The sequence below is a fragment of the Chiloscyllium plagiosum genome, unplaced genomic scaffold, assembly GCF_037043375.1.
Source record: "Chiloscyllium plagiosum isolate Xiang-an unplaced genomic scaffold, Cpla_swu_hap1 HiC_scaffold_31, whole genome shotgun sequence".
Classification (NCBI taxonomy): domain Eukaryota; kingdom Metazoa; phylum Chordata; class Chondrichthyes; order Orectolobiformes; family Hemiscylliidae; genus Chiloscyllium; species Chiloscyllium plagiosum.
Genome location: NW_028270169.1, coordinates 13,074,090 through 13,101,774, shown reverse-complemented (window position 1 = coordinate 13,101,774; position 27,685 = coordinate 13,074,090). Strand labels below are relative to the sequence as shown.

The following is a 27,685-nucleotide window of genomic DNA, read 5'->3' as shown; positions in this document are numbered from 1 at the left end:
CGAATGTTACCCCTTATGGGAGTAAGTACAACCATAACCTCAGTGTAGATGGTCACCCAGTTAGAAGAGAGATGAGGAGGCATTTCTTCAGGGGGTAGGGAGTCAATGGAATTCTTTATCACAGAGGTTGGGTAATGCTGTGTAGTCAAGGCTGAGACTTACAGATTTTTAACTGGTAAAAGAATCAAGGGTTATAGGGAAAAAGGAGTAAAGTGGAGGATAATCAGATCAGCCAGGATCTCCGCATGGCAGCACAGTCTCGGTGGACTGAATGGCTGATGAATTATGGTGTTACAGCCAAGAGACATCAGGAGAGCACCCCTTCCTCTCAGCGCAATACAAAGCCATTTCCAAATGAGTCACAATGGACAAGCACCCAACATTAATGAAGTGGAACCTTTAGCCGAACCTGACAGTAACTATTTGTCCATTTCAGCAGCCTGCTAAAATAAAAGATGGGGGTGGGGAAGGGAAGAACACCATCAAGCAAAACAATCATGGAAACACTAGTATCCAGTGTGAGACTTTATTCTGAAGGCAACTTTTGAAACTATTTTTGTTCACAATACTTGAAAGCAGGAAAGGAGACACAGGCGACTTGCTTCAGAGAACATGCTTGGTGACAGGACCCAAAACCTTCCACAACCAGTCAGTCACAGCAGGGGGCGTGCCTGAGCAGCCCAATTTACGCAGATGGCTTTGGTACATGGTATTTTGCAAACCATTCAACACTTTTGTCTTCAGCTATAGCCTGTTTGGGAAAGACAAGCACGGTTACTCCTTCCAGCCAATTCAGAAAATGGACTTTTAAAGGGTCAGACATTACCACCCTGACATCATCCCCCATATTGATTAGATTAGATTTCCTACAGTGCGGAAACAGGCCCTTCGGCCCAACCAGTCCACACCGACCCTCCAAAGAGAAACGCATCCAGAACCCTTTCCCTCTGACTAATGCACCTAACGTTATGGGCATTTTAGCATGGCCAATTCACTTAAACTGCACATCTTTGTACTGTGGAAGCACCCAGAGGAAACCCACACAGACAAGGGGAGAACGTGCAAACTCCACACAGACAGTCATCTGAGGCTGGAATCGAACCTGGGACTCTGATGCTGTGAGGCAGCAGTGCTAACCACTGAGCTACGGTATTAATGTCACTCATTCCATACACGCACCGCCCTCTGAGAAAAAGGTTGTCCCTTTTCCTCTTTCACCCTATGCCCTCTAGTTCTGGACTCCCCAACCCCAGGGAGTCCAGGTGGGTTACTCTTCGGAGGGTCTGTATGGACTTGTTTGGCCGAAGGGCCTGTTTCCAGACCGTAGGGAATCTAATCTAATCTTATCAAACTATTTCTCTCTCCACAGATTCTGTCCGACCTGCTGAGTTTCTCCAATACTTTCTAAAACAAAAATTCGAGTCATATACTTTTACAAAGGATGTTGCTGGGAATGGAAAGTTTGAGTTTGAGGAGAGGCTGGAACTTTTTTCACTGGAGGGTATGAGGTTGAGGGGTAACCTTATAGAGGTTTATAAAATCCATCAGGGACATAATATAGTCAAGGTCTTTTCCCTAGGGTAAAGGAGTTCAGAACTAGAGGGCATAGGTTGAAGGGGAGAGAGGAAAGATTTAAAAGGGACAACTTTTTCACACAGAGGGTGGTGTGTGTATGGAATGAGCTGCCAGAGGAAGTGATAGAGGCTGGTACAATTACTACATTTAAAAGGCACCTGGATAAGTACACAAATAGGAAAGGGTTAGAGGGATATAGGCCTAACACAGACAAATTGGACTAGTTTAGTCTTTTAATAAGTCCATACTGATCCTCCGAAGAGCAACCCACCCGGACCCATTCCCCTACATTTACCCCTTACCTAACACTATGGGCAATTTAGCACGGCCAATTCACCTAATCTGCACATTTTTTTTTGGACTGTGGGAGGAAACCAGAGCACCCGGAGGAAACCCACACAGACACTGGGTTTAACAAGTCCACACCGACCCTCCGAAGAGCAACCCACCCATTTAACAAATCCACACCTGGGACTAGTCTAGTTTGGGAAACTTGGTTGACATGGACAAAATGGACCGAAGGGTCTGTTTCTGTGCTGTATGAGTTGAGACACCACTACTTTCAATAGCGTGAATTATTGCAGCCCACATACATGCCCAGTCAACCGATTGGGGCAGCACGGTGACTCAGTGGTTAGCACTGCTGCCTCACAGCACCAGGGTCCCAGGTTCGATTCCAGCCTCTGGCAACTGTCTGTGTGGAGTTTGCACATTCTCCCCGTGTCTGCGTGGGTTTCCTCCGGGTGCTCCAGTTTCCTTCCACAGTCCAAAGATGTGCAGGTTAGGTGAATTGGCCATGCTAAATTACCCATAGTGTTAGGTGCATTAGTCAGAGGGAAATGGGTCTGGGTGGGTTACTCTTCGGAGGGTCGGTGTGGACTGGTTGGGCTGAACAGCCTGTTTCCACACTGTAGGGAATCTAATCTAAAAAATCCAAAGTATCCCTAAATTAACGTTTGACCATTTCTAGCTCCATTCTGTCTCAGGCTTCCTTGCCAGACCTCGCTCGAGGATAAAATGAGCTAGCTACCCCTGCTCAAATTCATTATGTTCAAACAAAAACAAAGACATTTGGCAAAGCTACAGTGAGACAGAAAGGAGTTGGACCAGTTTCAAAGATCAGGGTCAGGAATGAGGGACTGATTGGCCTTTGCCTAGTCTGCACGATTGTATGATTTTACTCTGCAGTAATAAAGTGTGAACTTGGGGGTTGAGAGAGGGGAAAGAAAGGGGGGACACAGTTCTCGACGGAGGTTCTGTGTGTCCACGTGGCTTAATGTTGGGGTCTCGAGGGTAAAGGTTAGCACTGAGTGTACTCACATCCTCTAGCAGCTTGTTGGCGTTGGCATCCACTTTGGAAAGGTCATGGAAAGCCTCTTCACCCACAAAGCAAATTTCATGGCCATCCTGATGGTTCAAAGCAGAGGTCACAGGGTTCAGAATCTGCGTATAACCCCAGTCATCCCTGACCATCGACTAATACAAAGCCCAGCTCACTCCCGATCATTAACAAAATGCCAGCTCCCCCCCCATAGCAGGAAACCGGGCAAAGATCATCGTCATGGTAGGGCATCCCAACACAGCTTGAACCCTTTTGTGTCCAATAACCCACCTATAGCAAAAGGAGCTACATAAACGCAACTTTACGACCTGAGCTCTCCTATGTCCTTACCCCAACCCCATGCACCAGACCTTGTTATCACATGGTCTGTTATTACACACAACCCATTGTTAATCACTAACAGCCCCCATTAATAGCTATTCATCCTCCCAGACAGATTGTTATCCACTCGTTTATCTGTCCAACTGGTCTTCTCTCTCTCTCTCTGGGCTCTATTCCCACCCCCTATTGTTTAGTCCTTCCCCCTCCCATCCCTAAGTTCTGCACATTTTCCCAGCTACCATCAGTTCTCAGTAAGAGTCACCATACCCGAAATGCTAACTGATTCCTCTCCACAGATGCTACTAGACCTGCTGAGCTTTTCCAGCAACTTCTGTTTTTGTTTCTGATTTACAGCACCTGATTTCCTTTCTTTTGGTTTTTATTTAGTCGCACAACCTGACTTGTTCCCTTTATCCCTTCAATTTATCAAACTCCCCCCTTTTTGAAGATGACAATTGAGCTTGTAACCACTAGGCAATGTATTCAAAACCATCAAACCATCAGACGTAGGAGCAGAAGGCCATTCAGTCTGCTCCGTCATTCAATGTTATTAAGGGTGATCTGAGAACCATTGAACAGTGTGGTGCGGGAAAAGCGCAGCAGGTCAGGCAGCATCCAAGGAGCAGGAGAATCAATATTTTAGGCATAACCCCTTCATTAAGAAGGGCTCCTCACATGCTGCCTGACCGGCTGCGCTTTTCCAGCACCACACTCTTCGACTCTGATCTCCAGCACCTGCAGTCCTCACTTTCTCCTCCTGATCTGGTAACTCTCAACTTCACTGTCCTGACTTTCCCCATTACCCTAGATTTCCTGGTGAAAGGTGTAAAATTCTTCAGTTACTTGACAGGATGGCTTTGAGAAGATGTGAGCCCCTGGCTGAGGGGTCTAGATCGTGGCTAATCTGATAACCCGCAACTCCACTTTCCTGCCTTTCTCCCTTAACCTTCAAACCCATCACTGGTTAAAAATATGTCTATCCCAGTCTTCAATCATAACTACTCAGTGCTTAAAAAAAACCTGTTTACACATTTTTTTACAAATTTCCCCAGATGCATTCCAATGTCCAGAGATACATGAATTCAACAGCAAAAACAGTAACTGCTAACTCTGAGAGTTGGCAATGTGGGTTTCTTTCTTTCTCTCTCTCTCTCTCTCTCTACTGCACTGACCTCACCATGTGCGTCCTTTGTCTGTTCCCCTCCCTTTTAAAAGTGCTGTTGTTTTGACTTTATTTTTCTCCAAAGTTCCAAAACAATGCAACAGCATATAAAACAGTAATTGCTGCTCCTGGAATTGGAGGAAATCACCGCCAACACCTAAAATACCTCAAAAAGGAGCAGCTCTTACAGCCACAAATTTTTCCCGTCCTCCGTCTTGGGATGTTGCCAGGATTGGAGGATTTGAGCTATAGGGAGAGGTTGAACAGGCTTGGGCTGTTTTCCCTGGAGCGTTAAGAGGCTGAGGGGTGACCTTAAAGAGGTTTACAAAGTTATGAGGGGCATGGATAGGGTAAATAGATAGAACTAGAGGGCATAGGTTTAGGGTGAGAGGGGAAAGATATAACAGAGACCTTTTCACTCAGAGGGTGGTACGTGTATGGAATGAGCTGCCAGAGGAAGTGGTGGAGGCTGGTACAATTGCAACATTTAAAAGACATCTGGATGGGTGTATGAATAGGAAGGGTTTGGAGGGATATGGGCCGGGTGCAGTCAAGTAGGACTGTATCAGGTTGGGATATCTTGTTGGCATGGACGGGTTGGACCGAAGGGTCTATTTCCGTGCTGTACATCTCTATGACTCTTACTTACTCTGATGCTTTTGTTAATTACCTTAAACCTGTTCAGTCAGCCACTCGAAATGGTCCCTTCTTATTTTCTCTTTCATGAGTTAAAATCTCCATCCAGTATCCTCTTTGCCAACTCTGCTCTAAGGAAAACAATGCCAGCTTTTCCTCTCTAACCACATCATCTCAAGTCCTCACTCCTTGTACTCGTACCCATACTGAAGGCAGACCAGGGGACACAGCCTCCAGTTGGGGAGTAAACTGGAGTTATACATCAGGTTTGTGGTTTATGTATTCCATGCCTCTGTTTATAAATCCCAGTGTCATATCCCTTTTATCAACCCTTTGTTAAGCAGTCCTGTCACTTTCAATAATCAGTGCACAAACACCTCTAGAGCATCTCTCTTCCTGTACCTCATTTCAACAACAAATTGTCTTCTGTAGCGTCCTTAACTTGGCCATTATTTTTTCCTGGGATATGGATTATCAGACGCATGATCTCATTGCTGCTGGTGAAAGCTTGCTGTACATAAATTGGTTGCTGCTTTCTCTACATCAGAACTCTGATTATTTGTCAAAATTAGTTCATTGGCCGTAAAGCAGGCATCTTATAGAACATAACATTACAGCGCAGTTCAGACCCTTGGATCTGTGGAACCAATCTGAAGCTCATCTAACCTACAGTATTCCATTTTCATCCATATGTTTATCCAACAATCATTTAAATGCCCTTAAAGTTGGCGAGTCTCTGACTGTTGCAGGCAGGTGAAAGTGGGTACTGCAGATGCTGGAGATTAGAGTGGTGCTGGAAAAGCACAGCAGGTCAGGCAGCATCCGAGGAGCAGGAAAGTCAACGTTTCAGGCAAAAGCCCTTCAGCAGGAATGGAAATTCATCAGAACTGTTGCAGCAGGACATTCCAAGCCCTTCCTACTCTTGAGTAAAGAAACTACCTCTGACATCTGTCCTATATCTATCACCCCTCAACTTAAAAAGCCCTTCGTGCAAGTGGTCTTCTTTAAAGATTCTTTCACAGGACATGGGCAATACCAGCAAGGTTAATGTTTGCTGCCTGACTTTGAATGCCCCTTTAACTGAGTGCCTTGCTGGCTATTTCCAATGGCATTTAAGAGTCTGGAGTCACAGGGAGGTCAAACCAGGTAAGAATGGCAGAAATAAAAACAGCAAGTGCTGGATATTAAAATGAAATCAATGGACATCTGAAATAAACACAGAATGCTGGAGAAACTCAGGAGGTCTGGAAGCATCCGTGAAGACAAGAGTCATACCGGACTCAAAACATGAACAGTTTCTCTATCCACAGATACTGTCAGACCTGTTGCATTCCTCCAGTATTCAGTGTTTGTTTCAGATTTCCAGTGCAGGTAGTTCTGGGATAAGGCGTGTTTCCGCAGCTCGATTTGGTTGTAATGTCGCTGAAGAATTAGGGAAAGTTAAAAATCACACAACACCAGGTTACAGTCCTACAGGTTTATTTGGAAGCACTAGCTTTCAGAGTGACGCTCATTCATCAGGTAGCTGTTGAAGGAGCAGCGTTCCGAAAGCTAGTGCTTCCAAATAAACCTGTAGGACTGTAACCTGGTGTTGTGTGAATTTTTAACTCTGTCCACCTCAATCCAAGACCGGCACCTCCAAATCAGAATTAGGGTAAGGTGTTTTCGAGAACGATTACCTCCGTTGGCAACAGCGCGATTCCAGCAGGGATCGGTTCACCCACTTCTTTCTGTGCATGTGCCGATGTCAGCTGCTGATAGAGCAGCTTTCGTACATTTAAATACACGGTGTTAAATTTACTTTTGTTTCATTAATAAATATGATTTCAACCTCATTCAAGTTGTGCTACTCTTTGCGTTAGAATTTTGGGTGATTTTTGAGCGATCCTGAGTGATACTTTTTGATGGTCTGCCCCAACCCCACTTTTCCCAAAGATCCCATTATTTCTATTAAGCGAGGTTTCACTGTAACACAACTATGGTGTTATAAGAAAGCTACCTGTATCTACCTAAGCTATCTATTTTACTTTTATTTTAATATCTCCTAAGGTGGTTTGGTGTCACCTTCCATTTGTGACTGTTCCTCTGAAGTGCCCTGGGGTATTTAATGGTGTTAAAGGTGCTTATAAAGTCCAGGTAACCTTGGAATTCAGAGTAAAAAATGCCAGAGGAAAAAACATAATTCCTTCTCCAAAGGGCAATACTGAATCAGAACGGGTATTTTTCTTCCCCCAAGAATCAATAAAATTTCATAGCCAACATTACTGAGACTAATGACTTTTCTGAAATGAGTTTAAATTCCACCAACTACCACAATGGGATTTGAATCCATCTCCTAACTAGTAAACCACACAGTGCAGAACAGGCCTTTCAACCCATTCACTACTGACTCATTAACATTAACATTAAGCCACCATCTTTCCCTTGTAAATACAGGAAAATGTTGCAATGCCTTTGAGGGAGATCTGCTCAAATGGAAGCCTGGCAGGGTGCAGAGACTATGCATTGCTTCTGTATAAGTTAGTGCACGTAACTGGTGAGCAGGTTATCTTCCAGAATCACTTTGTATCATTGCTGATAAACCCCCATCACATGGCAGCACTCCCCCGTCACATGGCACCCTCACCCCAGTCACATGGCAGCACTCCCCCGTTGCATGGTGCCCCCACCCCCATCACATGCCGGCTCCCCCCCCCCAGGTGGTAGAAACCGTCAGCCGCCACTCACCGGGTCTGCCAGGATCACGACCTCTACAGTTGCTTTTCCCGGCGTGTCCAAGCTCACCAACGGAGTCAGGATTTTCTGATTCTCCTCCTTCATTTGAGACTCGATACCGGGCAACTTAATTAAAACAAAGATTGAGCTTTTTTAAAAAAAAAAGACCTGAACCACCACAGAGAGAATTTGAATGCAATGGGGAAAAAAACAGGCATTCAAACCGGAACTCCACGAATAACCACGTCGATTTGGAACCCCATTTACCAACCTCTGAGAAAAAGGAACAGGAAATGAGATCACCCACTTTATGAGACCAAGACTCATAACTAGAAAGCGGGACAGAACACCAGCGCTTCACCAGAGGCTCACTGATGATGTTAGCGAGCGTGGTGACGAAACGTCTGAGAACAAACTTACAACCTGAACCTCGACTTGAGCTACAAATATTCTCAAAATCGCAAAACAAAAAAAAGTGTTGCTAGTTGCTTTAACAGACAATGACAGCAACTATTCTGGGCCTTCTCTGTCTGTCAATCTCTGGATATTCTGCTGTAGGGACACCATCTCCACCACAGCTGGACATCCACCCATTGCCCAGATGCCCCCTGACTGTGTTGTTCCCAGGTTACCTGCAAGGTAGTGACCGATGGAAGTAAACATGGGGAACTTCCATTGGTCTTTCAACAGCTTGCATCAAGGTCTGTTGGGTCACACTCCTGTCCAACATACAACCAGGTGGATTGGACAAAGTCCATACTTCCTTTATTTTAATTTCATTTGCCTACCCACATTCTAGGATTAGGAACTAGAGTAGGCCATTCAGCCCATTGACCTTGTTGTGCCATTCAGTGGCCAATCTTCATTTACCCCAACACCATTCCACCTCCCTCTCCTCTTTCAACATCCTTCTTAAAACCCACTTTGTTGACCAGGCTGTGAGCAAACCCTTCCTTCTTGAACTCTTACATTCCTTATCAATCAGTATCCTGTGGCCAACTAAGTATCTGGGGATATTTTATTACTGTAAAGGTGCTACGCAAATACCACCTTTTCTGAGGAAATGGGAAGGGTTGGGGAAATAGGAATGTTCTTGCTCGAATGCTCTGGAAAAGCAGGCCAGAACATATGGTTTTCAAAGCACATTGATATGAATCAACCCATCAGTGCACAGTCACGCACAGCAATAGGAGGCAGAATCAGTCACTGTTGGCTCTCCACAAAGCGTCGCAGACAGTCCCATTCCTCCACTTTTATCTCATAAACCCTTAAGTTTACTTTATTCAACAACTCATCCAATTTCCTTTCAAAATCATTAACCGTCCCTGATTCCACCGACCTAATGGGATGTGCATTCCAGGCCATTTATCACTTGTTGCACAAACAGAAGATCTTCCTCATATTCCCCCTGGATCTCTTACCCAAGATTTTAAATCAGTATCTCATGGTGTCCTTGTACCATCAGCTAATGAGAACAGGCCTAGCCCCTCTGTCCAATCTAAATCCGGCTTAATTGTGTATACCTCAGCCAAGTCTCCCCCAACAAACGTCTTTGTCCCAAGGAGGACAATCTCAATCTTTTTGAGCAATCCTTTGTGAAAGAAAACAAGACAACATGGGGGGCACAGAATCTTTTTGGTTCACCTCAGACTGTCTCTACGCCCCTTCGCAGCTTCTTTGGAAGGAAGTTCAGTTCCATCAAGATGGCTGCTGCCCCTGTCAGAATGGCGGGATTGCAGTAGGCACTATGTCAGTCGCTCTCCCCCGTCTTACCTGCTCTCTCGGGCAAGAGAAAGCGATTCGTCCGTACGCAGAGGCATGATTCACAGGGCTGCCGATATCCTGCAGTTCCAGCTTACACTGCAATCCGGAACAAGACAGAAAACAAACAAACACGGCCATCACACAGCAGCAGCTTGACAGAATTTGAATTCAGAAATTTAAGGAAAAAAAAACTTACTTCTTTGAGCCAGTGTTTGGTCACCTCATAGAACATAGAAAAATACAGCGCAGTACAGGCCCTTTGGCCCTCGATGTTGCGCCGATCCAAGCCCACCTAACCTACACTAGCCCACTATCCTCCATATGCCTATCCAATGCCCGTTTAAATGCCCAAAAAGAGGGAGAGTCCACCACTGCTACTGGCAGGGCATTCCATGAACTCACGACTCGCTGAGTAAAGAATCTACCCCTAACATCTGTCCTATACCTACCACCCCTTAATTTAAAGCTATGCCCCCTCGTAATAGCTGACTCCATACGTGGAAAAAGGTTCTCATGGTCAACCCTATCTAAACCCCTAATCATCTTGTACACCTCTATCAAGTCACCCCTAAACCTTCTTTTCTCCAATGAAAACAGCCCCAAGTGCCTCAACCTTTCCTCATACGACCTTCCTACCATACCAGGCAACATCCTGGTAAACCTCCTCTGCACCCGTTCCAATGCCTCCACATCCTTCCTATAGTATGGCGACCAAAACTGCACACAATACTCCAGATGCGGCCGCCCCAGAGTCTTATACAACTGCAACATGACCTCAGGACTCAATTCCTCTACCAATAAAAGCCAGTACGCCATATGCCTTCTTCAGCGCACTATTTACCTGGGTGGCAACTTTCAGAGATCTGTGTACATGGACACCAAGATCCCTCTGCTCATCCACACTACCAAATATCCAACCATTACCCGTACCCCATCTTTTTGTTACTCATACCAAAGTGAATCAACTCTCACTTACCTACATTGAACTCCATTTGCCACCTTTCTGCCCAGCTCTGCAGCTTATCTATATCCCATCTAATGTCTCTCAATGGGGCTGGGTGACACATTATTAGATAACCTCTGAATCACTCTGGGATATTACAGGTGCTACATGAATACAAATTGTAGGTGACCTTGGAAGCCTCGGCAAATATGCCAGGAAAGCAACATCATTCAGTCCGAATGACAATGGACTGCTGGTCTTGATATTCCCAGAGGGACTGAAAGGATTCTGGTGGGTGGGGAGAGGGAGGTTGGAGAGTTGGGGTTCAGGTGGCACCCTCTTTGTCAACTACTTCATGACTGAGACAAACATTTACACTCAGCTACTCCTTGAGTGCACAGGACACCCCCCCAACGCCACCAACATTACAGAGAGGTCGGGAGGTGCTGTGAATTCAGTACACAAACATCAGGTCCCATGTACAAGCGGAGATACACATACACACGTGCACACACAGGCGGACAAACATGCGCATACACACAAATAGGTGACCCCACAAATGGGTGTACACACAGACACACACCTTCTGGACAGAACCGTTAAAATAGCCTGATGCTGGAGGAGTCAAAGTGTAAAATGACTGGGACAGCAGTGGGGTCATGTCAGGAAGTATATTTTGAAGATTTTAGCCACTCTAGCTCACACTTCTCTTTGAGGGTGTGGGAGTCTAAAGTCAAAGTCAAGAAATCCATAGAAACCTAAGCTGTGAACCGAGATGTTGCCATTTCTATCACCCTGTGTTTTGGAATGGAAGGACAGGTTTGAAATCAAACAAGAGCAGTAAGAACCATGTAGACTTTGCTGCCCCCTGACCAACAGAAAATGTAGGGCCGCTGCAAGCAAAGCTACAGTGGATGCTGACAGGGTTGTAGAGTCTGAGCTAATTATACTAAACACACAGGGTTCTTTGTCAATGAATCGCAGAATCGCGGGAAGAGGCTATTCGGTTCATTGAGTCTGTCCTCTGTCTCTGAAGAGCATCCATACCCCACCACCCTATCCCCATAACTTTGCATTTCCCACAGCTAATCCACCTAACCTGCATATCTTCGGACTGTGGGAGGAAACCCACGCAGACACGAGAAGAACGTGCAAACTCCACAGACAGACAGGCAGTTGAACTCAGGGTGTGTGGCGCTTGGAGGCAGCAGTGCTAGCCACTGAGCCACCTGCCCTTGTGCAGTACAGAATTAGGAAGTCAAAGACTGAAATATTATTGGTGGATGGTCAAACGCGTGCATCATGGCAGCTGACTAATGGCCAATCGATATTTCAATGGTGAAGATCAATTCGGAGAATAGGGTCTAACATGGAAACAGATCCTTCGGTCCACTCATTGGCAGTGACCATCTTAAACTCATCCCATTTGCCTGCGTTTAATCTTGGAACCCAATGGCTGTGAACCTGCACTGCTGCGTTCAATTCAATGTCCCCTGCTCTGATCTGTCAAGCTGAACACACTAACAGATTGGCTGCACTCTCGCACTGGGGTGCTCACCTGGTCGTCTGCATATCCCAGCAGGACTTGCTTCTTGGCATCATCCTTCTCGTAGACTTTCATCCCAAGCAAATTGGACCAGTAGTCAATGGAACGCTGGAGGTCAGACACTGCCAAGGTTACCTTCAGCACAGGATCTGAGAGAGCAACGTGGCATTAGTGTCGTCCGAGTCAAGCGTAAAAACAAAGGTAAAAAACACGTCCCACTATGCACAGAAAAATGAAGAACCACAGACGTTGAAAATCTGAAACAAAAACAGAAAGTGCTGGAGAAACTCTGTAAGTCTGACAGCATCCGTGGACAGAGAAAGCACAGTTGACCTTCCGAGTCCAGGGTCCTCTTTTAACCCCCCCACAGAATGTTAGAATCCCTACAGTGTAGAAACAGGCCATTTGGCCCAACAAGACCACACCGGCCCTCTGAAGAGTATCCCACCCAGACCCATTCCCCAACCCTATTACTCTACAATTACTCCTGACTAAATGCACCTACACATCCCTGAACACTATGGGCAATTTAGCACCGCCCATTCACCTAACCTGCACATCTTTGGGTTGTGGTAGGAAGCCCATGCAGACACGGGGAGAATGTGCAAACTCCACACAGACAGTTGCCTGAGGGTGGAATCGAACCCAGGTCCCTGGCACTGAGAGGCTAACCACTGAGCCGCCGTACTACCCTATCCAAAGCATTCACAGGATGGTAGCATTGCTGGCTAGGCAGCATTTATTTTCCATCCCTAATTGCCCCAAGGGCAGTTAAGAGTCAACCACATCGCTGTGGGTCTCAAGTCACATGTCAGCCAGACCAGGTAAGGATGGCAGTTTCCATCTCTAAAGGACATTAGTGACCCAGATGGGTTTATCCAACAATCGACAGTGCATTTACGGTCATTAGACCATTAATTCTAGATTTTCTTTATTGAATTCAAATTCCACCATTTGCTGTGGTGGGTTTTAACCCCAAGTTTCCAGAACATTACCTAGGCCTCTGGATTAATAGTCCAATGACAATACCTCATTGTCATCGCCTCCCCTTTTGTCAGAATTGTTCTGGTGATGGCTCACTGGACCCAAAACGTTAACTCTGTTTTTCTCTCTCTACAGATGCTGCCAGATCTGCTGGGGTCATCCAGCATTTTCAGTTGTAGCTTCAATTAGCCCGCTGGCGAGTCCAAGACCATGTACAATCTAACACTTACCCTTCTGAAACAGGTAAAGTGAGTACCTGAGAGACACATGACTGACACGGGCTCAGAGAAACACTGAAGGTATTGATCCTGCATAGAGCAGGCATCCAGGGGACAGGTGACAGTCAGGGTATGCAATACATAGCTTCTTGGAGATGTGGGTCTGGATACTAAGGTCATTAGGTTTGAAAGGGTTAAAGCAAGCTAGTTTTCAGTGGATACTGCTGGCCCTTTTGATGGACTGCTGGCCCTTTTGATGGACTGCTTTTTGGTTTTGCTTTGGTCAAGTTGATCAGGAGGGCTCTTCAATCTCATTTTTTTTTGAAAATCAGATGGGCTGGCACGGTGGCTCACAGCATCAGGGACTCAGGTTTGATTCCAAACTTGGGCAACTGTCTGTGTGGAGTTTGCATGTTCTCCCCGTGTCTGCGTGGGCTTCCTCCGGGTGCTCCGGTTTCCTCCCACAGTCACAAAGGTGTGCAGGTTAGGTGGATTGGCCGTGGGAAATTGCCCATATTGTTCAGGGATGTGTAGGTTAGGTGCATTAGTCAGGGGTAAATGTGGGATAATAGGGTAGGGATATAGTTCTGGGTGGGTTACTCTTTGGAGGGTCGGTGTGGGCTTGTTGGGCCGAAGGGCCTGTTTCCACCTTGTAGGGATTCTAAACAAAAATGATTCTTTTCAAGTCACGTACACTCAATTTGGCAAATAAACTGTCAGGGGCAGTTACAGAGGGAGATGCAAAACCAGTCCACATACCTGCCTTTGGCTGTTCCTTATTCACCAAGATGAACTTGAATCCTCCCGGGTCCTCAGTTACAAACACTCCGTCCTTATCTTCAGTCAGTGCCCAGCCCTGTTTCTTGGCGTTACTGACTGCCTCACTTGACTGAATAGTAATCCCCTGTAAGGGGGTGGGGGGAGAAAAAAAAAGAGGTGGAAGTAGTAGTTAACGTGGTCAATAGAACATAGAACATTACAGCGCGGTACAGGCCCTTCGGCCCGCGATGTTGAACCGACCTGTGAAACCAATCTAAAGCCCATCTAACCCACACTATTCCGTTCTCGTCCATATGTTTATCCAATGACCATTTAAGTGCCCTTAAAGTTGGCGAGTCTACTACTATTGCAAGTGGGGCATTCTATACACCTACTACTGAGTAATGAAACCACCTATGACATCTGTCCTATATCTATCACCCCTCAATTTAAAGCTATGCCCCTTTGTGCTAGCCAACACTCTGCTAATTAAATTTTACATAGCTTATAAGAAAAAAAACCTTTGAACCTTTCAGATTATGAACAGGAAAGAGTCATTCAGCCGTTTGAACCTCAGACTTTGTTGTATTAAACTACTGCCTTGATTGCTCAGTCCTTTGAGTAGGGGGAGCTCGGAAGTCATGGTGAGGTTATACAGAACATTGGTGAGGCCTCTTCTGGAATACTGTGTCCAGTTCTGATCGCCCAGTTATAGGAAGGATAATATGAAGTTGGAGAGGACTCAGAAGAGATTTATGAGAACGTTTGAATTATAAAGAAAGGCTGGATAAGCTGAGACTTTTTTCACTGCAGTGTAGGAGGTTGAGAGGCGACCTTATAAAATAACGAGGGGTATGGTGGGAGTGTCCCTACCTCTGGGCCATGGGGTGACTATTTCTACTGTCGAGTGTGTGGTTCTGGAAAAGCACAGCAGGTCAGACAGCATCCTGTCTTTCAGGCAAAAGGCTTTTACCTGAAGCGTTGATTCTCCTCGGATGCTGCCTGACCTGCTGTGCTTTTCCAGCACCGCACTCTGGACTCTGATCTCCAGCATGTGCAGTCCTCACTTTCTCCTGGGTGACTATTTCCAGCTTTGCAAGGTAGGGGGTTTCAAAACACTAAATGCAAAGTTTGATTGTTATTGGATAGAGTCATAGAGATGTACGGTAGTTGTCTTTTCCCTAGTACAGGGGATTTCAAGACTGGGGGGGCGTGAGAGGAGAGAGATTTTAAAAAGACATAGGAGACAAGGTTTTTTTTAAACACAGTGGTTCACATACGGAATGAACTTCCTGAAGAAGTGGTGGATGTGGGGCCAGTTACAATGTTTAAAAGACTTTTGGACACATACATGAATAGGAAAGGTTGGAGGGATATGGGTCAGGAGTGGGCAGGTGGGACTAGTTTAGATTGGGATTATGTAGGACAAGGACTGGTTGGAGCAAAGGGTTTGCTTCCGTGCTGTATGACTCTACCCTTTCTCTAGATTTCAACTCATTGTTGCACATCCTTTGATATACTCACCCAACAAATATTTATTCCCCCAAACAGACAAAAATCTAAAAAAGTTACATTAAAAGAACACTCACCAAGAAATCATTCCCCTTGCGATAGCCACCTATTCCGTAATTATAAGTCAATTCTGAAACAAAGTGACTGTCCTCAGGACCATATCCCATCATGGTTTTACTCCATTTATTACCATAAGGTCTGTAAGACAATTTAGAAAGCATTCAGAAGAAAACAAAAAACTTGTATTATGCTTCACCAAAGAAATAAGAGCAGAAGCTCATTTACCCTCTTGCGCCTGCCCTGACATTCATTAACGTCATGATCGAACATCTGCCTCAACTCTATCTCCAACACCAGCCTAATATCGTGTAATATGTTCAGCAACCAAAAACAAATTTTTGTATGTATTCAATTAGCGAGCACTGTATTCCAATTTCAAAGGGCTCACAGCTTAATGACTGATGAAATCACAGACATAAATCCCTCATTCTGAGACTGTGACCTCGACTCCACAACCAGGAGTTCAGATCTTCTCAAGACCGTCCTGTAAAGCACCTTAAGAATTTTGTACCTTTCACAAGGAAATCCAGGGTTATGGGGAAAGCCAGGAAAGTAGAGTTGAGGGTAATCAGATCAGCCATGAACAGACTGAAGGGACTGCCTGGCCTCCTGCTCCTACACCTTATAGGTCTGATGGTTTTGAACACATTGCCTGGCGGTTACCATCTCAACGGTCATCTTCAAAGGGTAATCTGACAAATGGGTAAATTAAAAGGAGAAGGAGAAAGAATCAGGTTGTGGGACTAACTGGATGGCTGTTGAAAGAGCTGTCACAGACTCAATGGGTCAAATGGCCTAACTGTATGCCTTGAAAGTAGAGTCGCAGGTAGACAGGGTAGTGAAGGTATACTTTCCATTATTGGTCAGGGTATTGAGTACAGGAATTGGGAGGTCATGTTGTGGCTCTACAGGATGTCGGTTAGGACACGTTTGGAATATTGCGTGCAATTCTGGTCTCCTTCCTATTGGAAGGATGTTGAAAGGGTTCAGAAAAGATTTACAAGGATGTTGCCAGGGTTGGAGGATTTGAGCTACAGGGAGAGGCTGAACAGGCTGGGGCTGTTTTCCCTGGAGCATCAGAGGTGGAGGTGTGGCCTTATAGAGGTTTATAAAATCATGAGGGACATGGATAGGGTAAATAAACAAGGTCTTTTCCCCGAGGTGGGGGCGTCCAGAACTAGAGGGCATAGGTTTAAGGTGAGGGGGAAAGATTTAAAAAGGGACAACCTTTTCACGCAGAGGGTGGTGAGTGTACAGAATGTGCTGCCACAGGAAGGGGTGGAGGCTGGTATAATTACAACATTTAAAAGGTATCTGGATGGGCATATGAATAGGAAGGGTTTGGAGGGAAATGGGCCAAGTGCTGGCAGGTGGGACTAGATTGGGTTGGGATATCTGGTCGGCATGGACGGGTTGGACCAAAGGGAATGTTTCCATGCCGTACACCTCTATGACTCTACGTATGCATATTGTTGCATCGAGTATAGAGGGGCAGCTAAAGGTTCTGCCTTCCCAATTGTTCTGAACCTCAGCCAAGCTGAAGGAGGAGAATCGACATTTCAGGGATAAGCCCTTCATCAGGAATGAGCAGGATAGCCACAGAAGGGAATCAGAATAGAGGGAAAAGTTTGGGAGACGTGTTGTCTGAAGGGGCAGTATTGACTGGGTTTGTTTGAATGGCAAAGCAGATTTGATGGGCTGAATGGCCTATTCTGCTTTCATGTCTCATGGTCACCTCGCATTCTGCGAAACTCCAGGCACTATGGACCTGTTCTGCTCACTCCCTTCTTATAGGGGAATATTCCCTCTCCCACCAACCCCTCCTCAAAAACAACACTATTTTTGCTGTTGGCATGATAGTGCTGTAGGAAGAGGCAACAGCCAAACTGCACACAGCAAGATCCCATTAACAGTAATCAGATAAAAGCTCAGATGATCTGCTTTTGTTGGCATGAACTGAAGGGTAAACTTTGACTACGACACCACCTATACTCCAGTGCCACAGGAATTTTCCACCCCTCTGTTTCTGTGGATGCAATCCTTCATCTGAAAGATGGGATCTCTGACAATGCAGCACTCCTGCATCACTGCAACTGAAGTGAACGGGTCAATTATAGTGCTCAGGGAGCTGATGTGGCGTTTGAGTGGATGTTCCCCAACACAGAATTGATGATGGTTTGCACGGGGTCTAGCTGATGCCTTTGTTTAAATGAACATTAAGCTGCAGAGAAAGTTGACCTTTGGATTCTTGGGTTAACTTTCCAGTGACTTGATTGAGAATCTCTAGGAGGTGGTGGCGGCCGAGTGGCATTATCATTAGAATATTAATCCAGAGACCCAGGAAATGTTCTGAGGGCCAGGGTTCAAATCTTGCTAGGGCAGATGGTGGAACGGAATCCAATCAAAATTTGGAAGCGTGCGTCTAACGATCAGTGTTGACCATCATCAATTTTTAGGAAATATCCATCGGGTTCACTCGATTAGATTCAATTCTCTACAGTGTGGAAGCAGGCCCTTCGGCCCAACAAGTCCACACTGACCCTCCAAAGAGTAACCCACCCAGACCCAATTCCCTCTGACGAATGCATCTAACACTATGGGCAATTTAGCACGGCCAATCCACCTGACCTGCACATGTTTGGACTGTGGGAGGAAACCTGGAGGAAATCCACGCAGACAAGGGGAGAATGTGCAAACTCCACACGGACAGTCACCCAAGGCTGGAATCAAACCTGGGTCCCTGGTGCTGTGAGCCAGCAGTGCTGACCACTGAGCCACCGTGCCAACCCTAATGTCATTTAGAAAAGGAAACTGCTGTTCCTACCTGGTTTGGCCAATGTGGTTGACTCTTAACTGCCTGCTAGGAAATTAGGGATGGGCAAGAAATCCTGGCCTGGCCAATAACACACTCACCCCACGAATAAATAAACCAAAAGGCAGTGTCCTTCTAGAGGAAGGATGTTGTTCAACCTGAGAGGGTACAGGAAAGATTTACAAGGATGGGTCCGGGGTTCAAGCTCGAGGGAGAGCCTGACGGTTGAGGGGTGACCTTATAGACATTTATAAAATCAAAAGGGGCATGGATAGGGTAAATAGACAAGGTCTTTTCCCTGGGGTGGGAAAGGGCATTGATTTAAGGGGGGGGGGGGAAACAGGCCTATGGGGCAACTTTTTCCACACAGAGGGTGGTGCGTGTGTGGAATAAGCTGCCAGTGGAGGCTGGTACAACATTTAAAAGGCACCTGGATGGGTATATGAATAGGAAGGGTTTAGAAGGATATGGGCCAAGTGCTGGTAAATGGAATGTCCGGTCCAACTCATCTGCACCGACCAAAGGGTCTGTTTCTGTGCTCTCCTTGTATTACTGCTTACACTTTACCCCTTGTACTCATTATTTTACTTCAGACCTTTACCCAGGTCAAGGACTTGTTCTTGTGCCTCTATCATGCTGTATCTCAAATTATTCCAGGGTAATTATTCTCTATGGTCTTGTGGTACACTGGGTAGTGTTCCTGCCTCTGGACTAGAAGCTCCAGGATAGAGTCCCACTTCAGGACTAGATGGTCACAGAGGTGGGTTCACAGGGACATGGATATGGTAAATACACAAAGTCTTTCCCCTGGGGTGGGGGAGTCCAGAACCAGAGGGCATAGGTTTACGGTGAGAGGGGAAAGATTTAAAAGGGACCCAAGGGACAACTTTTTCACACAGAGGGTGGTACGGGTATGGAATGAGCTGCGAGAGGAAGTGGTGGAGGCTGGTACAATTGCAACATTTAAGAAGCATTTGGATGGGGAAGGGTTTGGAGGGATATGGGCCGGGTGCTGGCAGGTGGGACTAGATTGGGTTGGGATATCTGGTCGGCATGGACAGGTTGGACCGAAGGGTCTGTTTCCGTGCTGTACTTCTCTATGACTCTATAATTACAACATTTAAAAGGCATCTGAATGGGTATATGAGTAGGAAGGGTTTGGAGGGATATGGGCCAAGTGCTGGCAAACGGGACTAGATTAGGTAGAAAGTCTGGTCGGCGTGGACAAGTGGACCGAAGGGTCTGGTTCTGTGCTGTACATCTCTATGACTCTAAACAGGTTGATTATCAAACCTTTCCAATAGATACCACTGTGATAAGAGTGGGAGATACTTCCAGACAGCTATCCTTGATGCAGAGTGATATCCCGCAAGCTACAGAATCAGGCTAGCCACAGGTTCCAGGTTTATTTGTGAGAGTGCGCAAATAAACAAGAACCAGAGGGAATTCAATTTTTAGGAAACGACAGAGCACAAATCCAAGTGGGCGTCTGGAGGCGTCTCCACCCGACAGACAGGGATTTTACGTTTTTTTTTCCAATCCACACAGATGTCACACCAGGAGAGATTTTTTTCTGACCCCTGTGGCAACCCTAGACTTGGTGGCATCTTGTACGATTGTTTTTTTTTTTAAACATTTCTGATCACACTCCACTGTACCTTTTGGTTAAGAGGACATGACAGAGGGTTCAAGACACTGGCGAATGGATCCCTTTATCCTTAAGGATAATAAATTTGTGGAGTATTTCTCTAGGGAATTTCGGGTGTTCCTACACATTAACTCAGGCTTGGGTAGCAGCCCATCGTCCTTTGGGAAACTGCCAAGGCCTATGCCAGGGGATTAGTTATTCCCTACTCTGCCAGTAGGAAGCAGCAGAAAGGTGAGCAGCAACTTCTCCATGAAGCACGGTTGAAAGCAGCCGAGAAGGCTTACTTTGACATGCCTTCATTGGTCAAGCTACAGAGGATTACGGCGCTGCTGTCTGCATTGAAATCCGTGCTCACGCAGACAGCAAAGAAGGGGCTTACTTTGCAAAGCAAAAGTTGTACGAGCATGGTGACAGGCCAGGCAAATACTTGGCATATCGCGCCAGGAAAAGGAGTGCCCCTCAAGCCATTATGGCGATTAGGGAAGGATCTGGGAACCTAACATGTGATTCTCAAAAGATTAAAGTGGCATTCCAGAGATTGTCCTCTAAGTTACACCAGTCTGACGGTGTGAGGAGGGTTAGGCCAAAATAGATTTTTTTTTTATGGATCTGGAACTCCCAGGCATGACCCCTGAACGAGAGTCTTTTCTCAATACTCCCTTATCAGTGCAGGAGGCTGTGAAGCAGCTTCAGAGTGGAAAGGCACCCAGTCCTGATGGACTTCCCAGCAAATTCTATAAGGAATTTATAAACATATTGTCAGGCCCATTGCTCAATATGTTTATAGAACATAGAAAAATACTTCGCAGTACAGGCCCTTTGGCCCTTGATGTTGTGCCGATCCAAGCCCACCTAACCTACACTAGCCCACTATCCTCCATATGCCTATCCAATGCCCGTTTAAATGCCCATAAAGAGGGCAGTAGCAGTCCACCACTGCTACTGGCAGGGCATTCCATGAACTCACGACTCGCTGAGTAAAGAATCTACCCCTAACATCTGTCCTATACCTACCACCCCTTAATTTAAAGCTATGCCCCCTCGTAATAGCTGACTCCATACGTGGAAAAAGGTTCTCATGGTCAACCCTATCTAAACCCCTAATCATCTTGTACACCTCTATCAAGTCACCCCTAAACCTTCTTTTCTCCAATGAAAACAACCCCAAGTGCCTCAGCCTTTCCTCATACGATCTTTCTACCATACCAGGCAACATCCTGGTAAACCTCCTCTGCACCCGTTCCAGTGCCTCCACATCCTTCCTATAGTATGGCGACCAAAACTGCACACAATACTCCAGATGCAGCCACACCAGAGTCTTATACAACTGCAACATGACCTCAGGACTCCGGAACTCAATTCCTCTACCAATAAAAGCCAGTACGCCATATGCCTTCTTCACCGCACTATTTACTTGGGTGGCAACTTTCAGAGATCTGTGTACATGGACACCAAGATCCCTCTGCTCATCCACACTACCAAGTATCCGACCATTAGCCCAGTACCCCATCTTTTTGTTACTCATACCAAAGTGAATCACCACCTCACACTTACCTACATTGAACTCCATTTGCAACCGTTCTGCCCAGCTCTGCAGCTTATCTATATCCCGCTGTAACCTGACACATCCTTCCTCACTGTCAACAACTCCACCGACTTTCGTATCATCCGCAAACTTGCTCACCCAACCTTCGAGCCCCTCCTCCAGGTCATTTATAAAAATGACAAACAGTAATGGCCCCAAAACAGATCCTTGCGGAACACCGCTAGTAACTGCACTCCAAGATGAACCTTTACCATCAACTACTACCCTCTGTCTTCTTCCAGCCAGCCAATTCCTAATCCAAACCTCCAACTCACCCTCAATGCCATACTTCCGTATTTTTTGCAGTAGCCTACCATGACTCATTCAGCCATGCCTGTCTCCCGCCATCTCTGAGAGGCCAATACTTTGCTTATCCTTAAAAAAGGGAAGGTCTTGGAGGACTGCTTCGTACAGGCCCATTTCACTCTTGAATGTGGACTTTTAAATCCTCTCGAACTCTCTCGCATTAAGGCTGGAGACTGTGTTATCTTTTATTGTTAAAGCGGACAAGACGGGCTTCATAAAGGGCCGATCCTCCAATAATGTTAGGAGGCTGCTTAATGTAATTCAAGCATGCCAACAGTAGTCAACACAAAGATTGGTGATTTCTCTATAGATGCAGAGAAGGCATTTGATAGAGTTGAATGGCTGTACCTTTTCTATACTCTGGAACGGTTTGGTTTGGACAAAGTCTTTATAAGATGGGTAAAAGTTCTCTACAGTGACCCTCTCGCTGCAGTCATCACCAATGGGGTGCGCTCCAGCAATTTTAACATTTTTAGGGGCTGCTGACAGGACTGTCCCTTTTGCCACTGCTTTTTACATTGGTGATTGATCGTTGGTAGAGGCCATTCGTAGGGACACCAATATATCAGCTGCAGAAGTGGGGTCAAAATTACATAGGGTTTTGTTGTAGGCGGACAATATCCTAATTTTTTGTCTTAATCCAGCAGTTTTGGTACCTCGCCTGATACAAGGCTTCAGTGCGGTTGGTGCCTTTTCCACAGTAAAGATTAATCTTGCAAAGTCAGAGGCTATGCCTATGGGTGGTCTTACGAAGGTGCTAGGTCTTGAGGGCAAATATCAATTCCATTTAAGTGGTCACGGGGTGTTTTGTGAATTTGGACATATTCATTACTCCAGTTCTGGATCGGTTGTTCAAAGCCAATTTTGTTCAATTATTTGACAAAGTCAAACAAGACCTTCAAAGATGGGAACCGCTTCCGGTCTCGTAGTTGGGTTAGATAGCACTTATTAAGATGAATATTCTCCCTCCCCGTTTGTTATACCCTTTCGGATGCTCCCCCTGATTTTCCGTAAACGTTCAGGAGACTGAACGGCGGGTTCACATCTTTTATTTGGCATCGTAAGTGGCCTCTCATTAAATTATCTAAACTACAGTTGCCTCACAGATTGGGGGGAGTGGATCTCCCAGACATTAAAAGCTACCACCTAAGCTCGCTTTTATCCTACGTGAGTGATTGGGCCATTGGGGACTCTTTCAATATGGTTAAATATTGAAACCTCCCAGGCAAGGTGCCCCCTTACTAGCTTGCTGTTTTTGGACAAAATGAGGACAATTAGGGAATATTGCCATAACCCATTAATTTTAAACACTGTTAAAGCATGGAAGGCAATTCGGCGGAGGAAAGGCAATATTGGCAAAATATCTTCTCTTCCACCTATAATGGGTATGCCAGGTTTTCAACTGGGGATGATAGATTCAGGAATCAAACATTGGGCAGCTAGGGGTGTGTCTTGCATGGGCGATTTATTTGAGGGAGACACAATGATGTCCTTTGATCAGTTAGCACGATAATACGAGCTATCTAACAGGGACCTTTTTCATTTTTTTCAAGTTAGGGATTTTATTAAAAAAAAAGACTACATTTTTGACTGATCCCTACAAATCCGACTTTGAGAGGAGGATGCTCAGTGCTAAGAGTACGCTTTCTGTCAGCACTTTATATCATCAGTTGGGGGGGGTGGCCCCTCAGATGAGTTCGATCGACTCTGCAGGGTGTGGGAGAGAGCGCTAAATGTTGAAGTCTCCTCAGAGACGTGGAAAGATGTTTGGAAAAACGCAAGAAAGATATCAATTTGCAATAGGACAATGCTTTACATTGGAAGATTCTCCACAGGGTCCACTTGGCTCTGGACAGTTTGTCACAATTTAAACCAGGGGTATCTTCAACATGTCCCAAGTGCAAGGTTTGTGCGGGCACTCTTACCCATAGTCTCTGGTCCTGTGGTAGGCTTCAAACATACTGGAGTGCTGTGGCAGGTGCAATGGAGAGGATTTTGGGTGTAAGGGTGGAGAAGGACCTGACCTCTCCCCCTCTTGGCCTGCCCAGTGCATTCCCTGCAGATGCGTCTAAGAAAAATACTTTTCAATATCCTCACTTTTTGCGCAAGAAAGAATATCTTGCTAGGATTTGTATCCGAAAAACCACCGAGCCTTTTGGGTTGGAGCATATCCCCTTGGATTTTCTCACAAGTATGGTACACCACAAAACTTAGAATTTTTATAAGACATGGCAGCCCTTTTTGGAATATCTGGAGACAGATTTATGTGCCACACTATAAGGGCTTTTATATAGCCGTAATGATTGTGTTTTACGAGTCCAGCATCTGGGGAGGAGGAAGTGTGAACGTCTGAGTATCTTGTTTGGCCGAGTTGAGTTATTACTATCTATTAGTTTGTTGTTGGTTATTATTTATTTAGTTCAATAGTTAGTAGGGTTTTTTAAAAGTCCTATACTTTTCTATATATATTTATACATTTGTACACGTGGGTGATTTGGGTTTTTTTACTTTGTTTCTTGTGTTTTTTTGTGTTTAGAATTATATTGTTTTGTACTTGTTGTAATATTAAAAAGAATCTGTTTTTTAAATAAAAATATATTTTAAAGTGTTTTATTACAAATGAGGAAAATCTTTCTTTCTCTTGCCCCCGCTCACACCCCATGAGCAAACCCATCACCTATAGAGGATTCTTTAATGAATAGGTTCATTAACATTCCCAACACAACCTTGCACTCATTCAGGCAATTATTCAGGATCAGAGGCTTACAAACCATTGGAAAGCAAGAGAAAAGTGCATAATCTATAGGTCTGTCAAGCTTTTCGTCCACAAACAGTCAAGAAAAGGCTTTACACACCCATTGCAGCTTGCTTTGCATCCTTCTTCAAACTCCTCGTGTCTCAGAACCTGCAAAAAAACATCCAACATGAGAAAGTCAAAGCCATTACAAATGGCCTCCCAAACTGCCTTCATTAGCTAAACTGCCCCACTGCCCTCCCAAACCCCACTATCACTTTACTGCAGCTTTATTGGGAGTGAATGCGATCGCACAAGCACTGCACTTTCTCGGAGATGCCATTGTGGTATCTGTTCTGTCACACGTTGTCTGACTGAGGGGCGCAGGCAAACCATGAAGCTGTGTCATAGAGATGTACAGGATGGAAACAGACCCTTCAGTCCAACCCTTCCATGCCGACCAGATATCCCAACCCAATCTAGTCCCACCTGCCAGCACCCGGCCCATATCCCTCCAAACCCTTCCTATTCATATACCCATCCAAATGCCTCTGCGGGAAACCAAAGTTCAGTTTCATCCTGTCAACAATCCCTAGCAACAATGTGAAGCAAGAAACGTTTTGATTCACTAATCTATGGGCAATGAGGCGGCTGCAGGACCCAAAACACTGCACTAAATCACTCAATGTATAGTGATTTTAAGGTAATTTAGTATCCCCCCAAATATACCTTAGATGCTTATTTGTGATGCCAAGGCATACAAGGCTATGGAACAAAAGTGAAATATGGAATTGTGAGAACAATTTGTTTTTGACTCGATGGGCCGAAAGGCCTTTTTCCATGCTGTAGGCCTCTTTGATTCTGGAAACATTCTTAAGCAAAAGCAGACATGATATCTGATTAAGTAGTTTCATGACTGATGACCAAAAGCAGATGTCGGTTTTTAGGAGCATCTTAAAGGAAGTGTCCCAGAGTTTTGGGAGAGGCAACTGAAAACACTGCCCTCAGGTGTGTGCAGCAATTACATCAAAGATGCTCAACAGGCTACAGAATGTTTAAATGGAAGGCATTGCTTGGCCAGGATGGAGTGTATATCAGAGGTGATAGAAGACCAGGACTTGAGAATTAGGACATCACTTAGCAGAGGGTTTGGATGATCTCAAGCCTCCAAATGGTAGAAGATTGGAACCAGCCAGCAGCACATTGGATTGGTCAAGTCCTGAGGTGACTAAACTCTGACTGAGGGTTTTAATATTGGATGATCAGAGAGCTGAGAACATGAAGGAGCTGGAGATGGGTGGACTGTGAAGACTCAGCAGAAAGTGGAGATTGGTAGGGGAGCTTGCAGTTGGTGGTGTGCTATGTATCTGCTGCCCTTTGTCCTTCTTGCTGATAAAGGTTACAGATTTGGAAATGCTGTCTATGGAAACATTGCATTGCATACTATAGATGGTACCTAATACAGTGGAGTATTACTGAGAGAGGGTGTTGCTGTTAAATGTTAGATGGGGCAATCAATCAAGCAAGTTTTGTCCTTACAGAATCATAACACAGGAGGCTGCCATTCAGCCCACATCATCTATGCTAGCTCTTTGCAAGAATATTTCCACTACCCTTCTCTCCCTTCCCCTGCAGCAAATTTTCTCTTCAGATAATTTTCCAATTACCTTTTCGCAATTTCAGTACATTTCAGATCCTAACCACTCTGTTGGAAATTCCTCATATCAATGCCACTGCTTTGCTAAATATTTTAAACCTGTTTCCTCTGGTTCTCAACTCTTCCATTAATGGAAACAATTTGTCCCTATCTCCTGTGTCTTGACTCTTATCAAATCTCGACCTTCCCTCCCAAACTGTAACCATACCAATCTATCATTGGAGATGAAGTCTGGCAAGCTCTAAACCAGGTCCATTTGTCTTTCCAATGCTCTCAGGTCCAGTGATCAGAACTGGATACATACCATCCACCTTCTGAGACCAAACCAGCGTTTTATTATAATATTGAGTAATACTCCAAACTTCCATTTAAAAAGCTCAGGATCCTGGATGCTTGTCCCACCATCTTCAACACTTGGTCCATAAATACCTCTAAATCCTTCTGCTCGCATATTCCCTTTAGAATTGCATTTGGTTTGTGTAATGCAGAGTTTTGAGATGTAATTTTGATTTATGATCATCTATTTATTCTAGGGTTGGCAGGAACTTGCATTTAACTTCACACTGTCGACAGAAGAACAGACTTTGTGTTTCTGCATGAAGTTTTTTAAAAACCAGGGGCTTTGTCATATTTTTCAGTGGTACTTACAATCCAGTTAAATTAGGTCAGTAATTTGTCATGCACTTACTTTAACCAGAGCGACTCCCCTGGCATTGAAACATTGTATGGAACATCTGGAGGTTGTATGCATGCACTTTCTGAACAAATCAGAATGATAACAAATCATTTACCCAACCATTAAAAAAAAGGTTAAACCTTTACAGTGTGTACCTTCTTTGCAAAAATAAGGCCTATCTTGCATTTTTGTTTTGCAGTTATAACTGAAAAGTCACCATTTCCACTAAGGAGAAAGTGAGGACTGCAGATGTTGGAGATCAGAGTTGGAGTGTGGTGCTGGAAAAGCACAGCAGGTCAGGCAGCATCCGAGGAGCAGGAGAGTCTGGCATAAACCCCTCATCAGGAATTAAATCCTGCAGAAGGACTTATGCTTGAAGCGTCGATCCTCCTGCTCCTGGGAGTCTGCTGTGCTTTTTTTTTTGCCCAGCGCCACCGTTTCAACTCAAGCCTCCCCAAGTCAGGCAAGGGTGAGAGGGGACTGGAAACATTGCTGGGACACAGCACCTAGGGTTACACAACACAGAGCTGCCGACACGATGTTGTTGAAGCGTTGCCTTCAGGTTTACAAGAGTACAATTAGAAACAGCAAACTCACAACCATGCCCAGAATATCCCTGTAAAATGCGACGGTCCGGGCTCGGTCTCCCACTTTAAAGACAAAATGCAGCGCCCTACCCAACACCATAGTGGCAGAGGGACAGGGAGTGCAGCCTCCACACCAGACCCAG

The 27,685-nt window shown here is 45.3% G+C and overlaps 1 protein-coding gene across 1 annotated transcript; it reads right to left on the bottom strand.

Moving 5' to 3' along the window:
• Window positions 1–512: 512 nt before the first annotated feature.
• glod4 (glyoxalase domain containing 4) lies at window positions 513–27,685 on the bottom strand. The gene is made up of 9 exons (XM_043718210.2): window positions 27,553–27,685; window positions 24,744–24,793; window positions 15,555–15,675; window positions 13,966–14,110; window positions 12,017–12,153; window positions 9,525–9,611; window positions 7,764–7,877; window positions 2,896–2,982; window positions 513–751 (listed from the first exon to the last, which is right to left on the bottom strand). The coding sequence occupies exons 1-9, from the start codon at window positions 27,640–27,642 to the stop codon at window positions 686–688; spliced, it is 897 nt and encodes a 298-aa protein (XP_043574145.1). The 5' UTR covers window positions 27,643–27,685; the 3' UTR covers window positions 513–685.